Source organism: Oncorhynchus kisutch, linkage group LG19, assembly GCF_002021735.2.
Source record: "Oncorhynchus kisutch isolate 150728-3 linkage group LG19, Okis_V2, whole genome shotgun sequence".
Lineage (NCBI taxonomy): Eukaryota > Metazoa > Chordata > Actinopteri > Salmoniformes > Salmonidae > Oncorhynchus > Oncorhynchus kisutch.
Window position 1 is genome coordinate 20827345 of NC_034192.2, and position 8082 is coordinate 20835426.

The 8082-nt window shown below is 45.7% G+C and overlaps 1 protein-coding gene across 1 annotated transcript; it reads left to right on the plus strand.

The window, feature by feature from the left end:
- The first annotated feature begins 271 nt into the window (after positions 1-271).
- On the plus strand, positions 272-5468 carry LOC109864435 (F-box only protein 40). The gene is made up of 9 exons (XM_020452228.2): positions 272-347; positions 491-532; positions 899-1514; positions 1626-2164; positions 2379-2561; positions 2938-3179; positions 3359-3490; positions 3647-3995; positions 4173-5468. Exons 2-9 carry the CDS (start codon positions 530-532, stop codon positions 4392-4394), a joined length of 2286 nt encoding a protein of 761 aa, XP_020307817.1. The 5' UTR covers positions 272-347; positions 491-529; the 3' UTR covers positions 4395-5468.
- The last annotated feature ends 2614 nt before the right edge of the window (positions 5469-8082 follow it).

Sequence of the window (8082 nt, forward strand, 5' to 3'; positions counted from 1 at the left end):
CCTTCCTTAAGCCTTATTCCCCACCCAGTTGACTACTTTAAAATGGTGGAAATCCTCAATGGCAATGTCCATGCATAAACAGGTTATCTCCAAGTAGGGATCTCTATTGCTATGGTTCCTCACAAGTTTCTCCCTATCACTCAGTCACACTGGTTGGTTGAATAACTGAGTTCTCAACTGACCCAGGGTCAGCCCTTGTCTGGTAACCAGAGCATGTTTTTGAACAGGCTGTGTAGCATTTCTCAGTCAGCATGTTGGCCTATTTATAGCACTAACACATGATCTTCAGAAGGGACAGATACCATGCAGTAGTACTGTAGCGGCACAAGGGAAATGGTTTACTTCAGGTAATGTTCAGACTATGGACTATAAGACAGTTGTGTAACAATTGTTTGTATGGTTTGAAAGCTTTAAACTTTTTAGGTTTACATTATAATATAAGGTTAAGTATAAAGTAAAGGTTGCATTCAACATGTCTTTCTGTTTAAAGGGATTTCAGTTGAACAATGTTGAACTGAAGAATAAGAACATGGTATGTTTAATTTTATTTAAATTGAAGCTCACTTTATGGCACGTTAAGGTAAAAACCACAATACAACCAAATTGAACAGCATTTCTCAATGTTTTCATTGAATTGATTTAGTCATTATGTTTTTATGGGGAATGTGTACTATAGAGCTTCTGTGAAAGGGTTGATGCTGTTTCCCTGTAAAAAAAAATAGTTAACCATGTCTAGCCCACAAGACTTTAGATGCGTGTTTACAATTCATGTCTAGTGTACAAGTGAAGACTATGCCATCCCATGACATTAATATGTGAGAGGTGGAGTAGTTTTGACTGTGTTCTCTTCCTCTCACACTTTCTATCATTCTCTCTCTTTCCATCCCTCTTCCATCAGAGACGTCATTCCCTTTTCTCTCGTCCCCCCCGTCCTGCCGGTCATCGCCACTGTGACAGCTGCTACAGCCGGCGGTGTAAGGCCCCCGTGGAGATCTCCGTGTCTTGTGTGCTCATCCCCTGCCGCCTTTTGTGTGGAGCCCTGTTCCACATGTGCAAAGAGGAGGAGCATGCGCTCCTCTGCCCCAATGAGAATGTGCCATGCCTCAACGCCGCCTTCGGCTGTCCAATCATCATGCCCCGTTCCTGGCAGGCGGGCCACCTGCAGGTCTGTCCCGCCAGTGTGGTGTGCTGCTCAATGGAGTGGATCCGCTGGCCAGCCGATGAAGCCTACGCAAACACACACCCCGACATCCACGCACACACACACACCCTGCATGAGAACCTGCTGAAGGAGCAGAAGGCAGGAGAACAGTTGGACCTGGCCATGGCCCTGGATGATCAGAGACACCTGTACGCCCGTATGAAGATGAAGACTCTCTACCCAGAGATGATAGTGAAGGTGGAGGGAGAGGAAGAGGAGAAGAAAGAAGATAAGAAAAAGGAGAAGACAGAAGACTGGGCCACAGTGCGTCTATGTAATGGGGCTTCTACCCTCTGTACGGCTGCTGATGATGGTAACTGGATTTTCTGGACAAATCCCAAATGTTAATTTTACTTTATTTGAACTTTGTTATAAATTACAATAACTTGTTTTTCCTCATTATTACCCTCTCTCTCCACGCCAGGCGTTCCAGAAACAGCCGTGACAGACCTTTCAGACTTTTCTTTGGAGAAGGAGGAGGGAGATGTGGGTATGGAGGAACCTGGGGGAGACATCAGCTCTGACAGATACAACAGGTATGAGAGGATGTTCAATATGGATAAAGGAGGCTGTAATGTGGACACCAAAAACAGCCTGGGCAGAGAAGGGAAGGAGTGGAAACATTGGATGGAGTTGGAGCAGCAGTCGTGCAAAGAGAAGAAGGAGAGAAGAGATGCAGAAGAGTTGATGGGCGCTCTGCAAGCTACAGGAGCTCCAGAGGGACCAAGGGGGACCGAGGCCAACCGTAATGCCACAGGGATTACAGGTATGGCCCCGTGGCAGGATGGGGTCCTGCAGCGCATGGCCAAGGAGGTCACCCCCCAGGAATTCAACATGTACCTGGTGCACCACGGACGCATGCTGCTCACCTTTGGCCAGATGGATGCCTGCACGCCACGGGAAAAAGACTTTGTCTACGGAAACATAGAGCCCATCCCTGTTCAGACACTGTACTCCTTCAAGGTAAGGGTGGAAGGTAGAAGTGAGGCCTGCATTGACTTCACACACAATGTAAAAAATAAGGGCAAGCAGAAACTCGATGCAGTTCTGTTGATTTTTTTTCTCTCAAAGGCATATGCATGTTCATGTACACACAGATACAAACACTTACATGCACAAATCTCTGTAAAGTAATGACATGTTACTGTATGTGTTATCAATCATTGTTCCCCTGCAGGTTCCTGTCAGCTACCGTGAGAAGCAGCGTAGTGTCCACTACTATGACGCATCAGCCCGTGCTGAGAGTACCTGGGCATGTGTGGATACGTCTGACCTGGGGGCATTAAAGGAGTCCTGGTGGACGGACGAGGCTGACAGCACACTACTGGGATACGCAGAGAGAGAGGTCATGGGGCATCAGGTAAGTTATGCCTATCAGAAGAGCTCAGCAGGTTAAAATAAGTGCCAGTGCTAGGTGCAATAAAATGCTGAACAAAAATAGAGCATATGTTTCACAGCTATCAGAACAGAAATACAATACGGACATCCACAACACATAAAGATATTATAGCGATGTTAACCCAACACTTGGCTACTTTATCAAGTGGTTTGGATCTGTTGGTGTAACAGCTAAGGTGTTGAGTTGACAAGCCAATGTCCCGGGTTCCATCCTCAGTTGCGAGTATCCCCTAATAAACAATTGGTGGAGATTTCTCGCTATATCTGCCTGGATAAGGTTCTTAGAGCTGTTCTTGAGTGAGCTGAGATGTCTTTCTCTCTGTCTTCCTGGTTCTAAGATCAGTGAGGAGCGTGGACAGGACGGGCTTTATGTGGACATGGGGATGCAGACCCACTCCTTCAAGACGGCACCGTTCAGACGAGACACGACGTTAGCAGACCTGACAAGGGACAGGCCTCTGAAGCTCCGCCTCCAGCTGCATGCGGACAGCACCTCCAGCCGACACAACAAGGCTAGCTCTGCCTTCACCTTCCTCTGTGGACACTCCTTCCAACGAAGGGAATTCCCCAAACACTTCAGGTATCCCAAAATCTTCAGGTACCCCAAACACTTCCAATGCAAAGAGTTCCCCAAACACTTCAGGTACCTGGGCCCCTGTGATGTCATGTCGCCTTGAGTAGTTGCCCTGGTATGGCTGTATAGCCTCCATTGTAATGTTTTCCACACATCTAAAATGAAACATTTTTATCATTATTCAGGAACGTGCACACAGACATTCAGACGTGTGCTAGTGGCTGGTTTGAGCAGAGGTGTCCCCTGGCCTACCTGGGCTGCACCTACAGCCAGAGAAGGTTAGAGCCTTTCAAACAACCTGCCACGGTCACCTACAAGTAAGAACCATTCAACTAACTACTCACAACTCATGCTCTGATTGTGGAAGTACCAGTGTTTGTATATATTTCAGTATTTGTATGCACAGTCCTTCAGTACATCTGAATGTTTTCATTACCATACCCTAATCCTGAACTCTGACCCTTTACCTACAGCCAGGAACTGAGCATCTTCAACCTCCGACCCACCGTCCCAGCTTCTCAATGGGAGGGACCAGAGCCCCTTAAATCCTCCAAGTCGCAGTCTGCTCCAGAACCTGTCGGAACCCCCAGGAGGAGGCGGTCGAGGGGAGAAGGGGACTGCGATTCTCTGAGTGCTTTGCCATCCGAGGTGCTGTGCCACATGGCCAGCTTCCTGGACAGCCTGTCCCTGTCCCAACTGGCCCTTGTGTCCCGCCTCATGAGAGAGGTATGTTCCTCTCTGCTGCAGGACAGGGGGATGGTGTCCCTCCTCTGGGAAAAGAAGACCTACAAGTCTGGTGTGGCCAAATGGAAGGCCAAAACGGTAAGAGCACTGGAGTTTACAATGACAACAGTCTGTTGAGTAAGTTAAATACAGTGAAATGGAAACGTAACCCCCTTCTGTGACTTGTCACATTTCCCATGTTCTCCTCTCTCTCCCTGCCTACCCTCTCCTCTCTTTCTTTTCTTTCCTCTCCTCTCATCTTGTATCGCTCCCCAGGTGTGGGAGTTCAGTCATCTGTTCTCTACAGTAGATTTGTGGCGTTTTATAGACAACGTGCCGTCCATGTCGGAGCACCTGAAGGTTTGTCCCTACTACCAGACCTGGGTACCACCCCAGCCGGTGGCCCTGCCCAGCATGAGTCACCTACAGGGTGGAACACAGGAGCAGGACAACCAGCAGAGACAGAGCCTGGTTGCTCAGTTCATGGGCAACAGATAGCAGGGAAAAATAGTATTCTGATGATCCTACCTGACAGTCAGTGCTGGCTGGTGGCACTTCAAATCTGAGGATGTGCTGACAGTAATGGCTGGAATGGAATAAACGGAATGGTTTCCATGTGTTTGACACAATTCCATCAACTCCATTCAAGCCATTATTATGAGCCAGCCTCCCCTCACCCGCCTCCTCTGCTGACAGTCCACCCTTGAAGCATGAATAGAACAAATAGAACAAACTATGTGCCAGACATTTTCAACTACAGAGAATTCAGTTAAAAAGTGTGTGTTAATTACTAAAACCTTTATTACTTAAGGGTTACTTGCTATCTCACAGTTGGATTTACCAGAATCTCGAAGCAGCTCGAAGAACCAATCACACACGTCTGTAGGAGACAGACAGGTCGAGTGACTACCTCCCCTCATACTAAAGAGCCATTTTCGTCATCTCTGATCATTCTCGAGCATGCCGAACTTCCTCACACTCTTGCAAGTAGGGGAATGTGGTGAGATATCCCACTCATAATATCAGAGAACCTGGGTAACGCAAGTAACCTTAAGTTATTTTTCAATAATTTGTTTCAATATCTCACAAAAGTCACAATATCCAAGGTGAGACAATTGTATTGCCGCTGACCTTATGCATAAAGGCAGGGTTGGATAAGAAGGTAACCTGGGCAAACTGTAGGCACAAATGGTGAACTGGCAGTGCATCTAGTTCACTCACTCACTTTGCCAACATAAGGGCACCAGTGAAGCAGTCTTAAAGGGGGCTTATTTTCATCATGTCTGAGGCATTTATAGGAGAGTGTGATGCGTTTCACACATAATTGCCCAAGAGGAAGGCAGGTCAGGTCTTAGCGCAATGAATGATACACCCTATAATGGCTTTCGGTGATTGATGAGGGGAGTTGGGGGGGGATCTAAAAATACATGAAGTCCTGCTTTGTGGCATTTCGTGAAGGCTCTATGTTATACTGATCAAACTATATGTGAATGACACAAATATTAATTTCCACATAGTTTGCTGCTTCAGTGTCTTTAGATATTTTTTGTCAGATGTTACTATGGAATACTGAAGTATAATTACAATAATTTCATTTGTGTCAAAGGCTTTTATTGACAATTACATGAAGTTGATGCAAGAGTCAATATTTGCAGTGTTGACCCTTCATTTTCAAGACCTTTGCAATCCGCCCTGGCTGCTGTCAATTAACTTCTGGGCCACATCCTGATGGCAGCCCATTCTTGCATAATCAATGCTTGGAGTCAGAATTTATGGGTTTTTGTTTGTCCACCCGCCTCTTGAGGATTGACCACAAGTTCTCAATGGGATTAAGGTCCGGGGAGTTCCCTGGCCATGGCCCCAAAATATCAATGTTTTGTTCCCTGAAACACTTAGTTATCACTTTTGCCTTATGTCAAGGTGCTCCATCATGCTGGAAAAGGCATTGTTTGTCACCAAACTGTTCCTGGGTGGTTGGGAGAAGTTGCTCTCGAAGGATGTGTTGGTACCATTCTTTATTCATGGCTGTGTTCTTAGGCAAAATTGTGAGTGAGCCTACTCCCTTGGCTGAGAAGCAACCCCACACATGAATGGCCTCAGGATGCTTTACTGTTGGCATGACACAGGACTGATGGTAGCGTCCACCTTGTCTTCTCCGGACAAGCTTTTTTCCGGATGCCCCAAACAATCCGAAAGGGGATTCATCAGAGAAAAGGACTTTACCCCAGTCCTCAGCAGTTCGATCCCTGTACTTTTTGCAGAATATCAGTCTGTTCCTGATGTTTTTCCTGGAGAGAAGTGGCTTCTTTGCTGCCCTTCTTGACACCAGGCCATCCTCCAAAAGTCTTTGCCTCACTGTGCATGCAGATGCACTCACACCTGCCTGCTGCCATTCCTGAGCAAGCACTGTACTGGTGGTGCCCCGATCCCGCAGCTGAATCACCTTTATGAGACAGTCCAGGAGCTGGACTTTCTTGGGTGAACCTGAAGCCTTCTTCACAACAATTGAACCGCTCTCCTTGAAGCTCTTCATGATCCGATAAATGGTTGATTTAGGTGCAATCTTACTGGCAGCAATATCCTTGCCTGTGAAGCCCTTTTTGTGCAAAGCAATGATGACGGCACGTGTTTCCTTGCAGGTAACCATGATTGACAGAGGAAGAACAATGATCCAAGCACCACCCTCCTTTTGAAGCTTCCAGTCTGTTATTTGAACTCAATCAGCATGACAGAGTGATCTCCAGCCGTGTCCAGCCTTGTCCTCGTCAACACTCACACCTGTGTTAACGAGAGAATCACTGCGATGATGTCAGCTGGTCCTTTTGTGGCAGGGCTGAAATGCAGTGGAAATGTTTTTGGGGGATTCAGTTAATTTGCATGACAAAGAGGGACTTTGCAATTGATTTGCAATTCATCTGATCACTCTTCATAACATTCTGGAGAATATGCAAATTGCCATCTATCAAACTGAGGCAGCAGACTTTGTGAAAATTAATATTTGTGTCATTCTCAAAACTTTTGGCCACGACTGTAGATATGGTTGTCCTTGTTCGATAGAGCAATTGGATGTCTTTCAGCGATGTTCCTACTGGTGCATTCATTGCTAAATATACAAGCAAATACATTTTTTCCAGTCTCTGAAAGACTACAACTTGCATTGGGCGGTGCATCGTGCTGTAGCCCCCGTCCCTCCCCCAAGGCGGGCTGTTTTGAAAAAGAGATGGACACTCACAACAATCCTTAGGGCAAAACTGAAAGAACTGACCAGATGCAATCAATAACATTTCAATTAAACTTATTTATATAGCCCTTTTTACATCAGCCGATGTCACTAAGTGCAATACAGAAACTCAGCCTAAAACCACAAACAGCAAGCAATGCAGATGTAGAAGTACGGTGGCTCATAACAAGTTAGTAGGCACAAGTCTAACTAGCTAGCCAACTCCAGCCATGTGCTAACATTTGCTGGTAAACTAAGATTTAGATGTCTGGTTGTAACATTGTAGCTTGGTATTTAGTAGCTAGCCACACCAACAACTAAAAAGAGAAGAGCTTTTACAATCAAGATACAAAGATCTCCAATTGTTGATCTCTATTAGACTGGCTAGCCAAGCATACCTAACACGGATATTTCAATATTGTTAGCTTGCTGTTAGCTAACTAGCATCAGTAATTTGGCAGCAAGATTGATAGCTAGCTGAGGCGGCAGGGTAGCATAGTGGTTAGAGGGTTGGACGTTCAAATCCCTGAGCTGACAAGGTACAAATCTGTTGTGGTTTGCCCCTGAACAGGCAGTTAACCCACTGTTCCTAGGCCGTCATTGAAAATAAGATTTTGTTCTTAACTGACTTGCCTAGTTAAATGAAGGTTAAAAAAAAACTCAACCATAGACAATTTATACAGTTGAAGTCGGAAGTTTACATACACCTTCGCCAAATACATCTAAACTCAGTTTTTCACAATTTCTTACATTTAATCCCACTAAAAATTCCCTGTCTTAGGTCAGTTAGGATCACCACTTTTTTTCAAGAATGTAAAATGTCAGTGGGTCAGAAGTTATCATACACTCAATTAGTATTTGGTAGCATTGCCTTGAAATTGTTTAACTTAGATCAAACGTTTCGGGTAGCCTTCCACAAGCTTCCCACAATAAGTTGGGTGAATTTTGGCCAATTCCTCCTGACAG

Bases quoted from the DNA above. Each gene is read 5' to 3' on its own strand.
- LOC109864435 (XM_020452228.2), top strand. The intron at 2,562-2,937 runs GTAAGTTATGCC...CCTGGTTCTAAG, and splicing joins GAGAGGTCATGGGGCATCAG to ATCAGTGAGGAGCGTGGACA. The intron at 3,491-3,646 runs GTAAGAACCATT...CTTTACCTACAG, and splicing joins CCTGCCACGGTCACCTACAA to CCAGGAACTGAGCATCTTCA.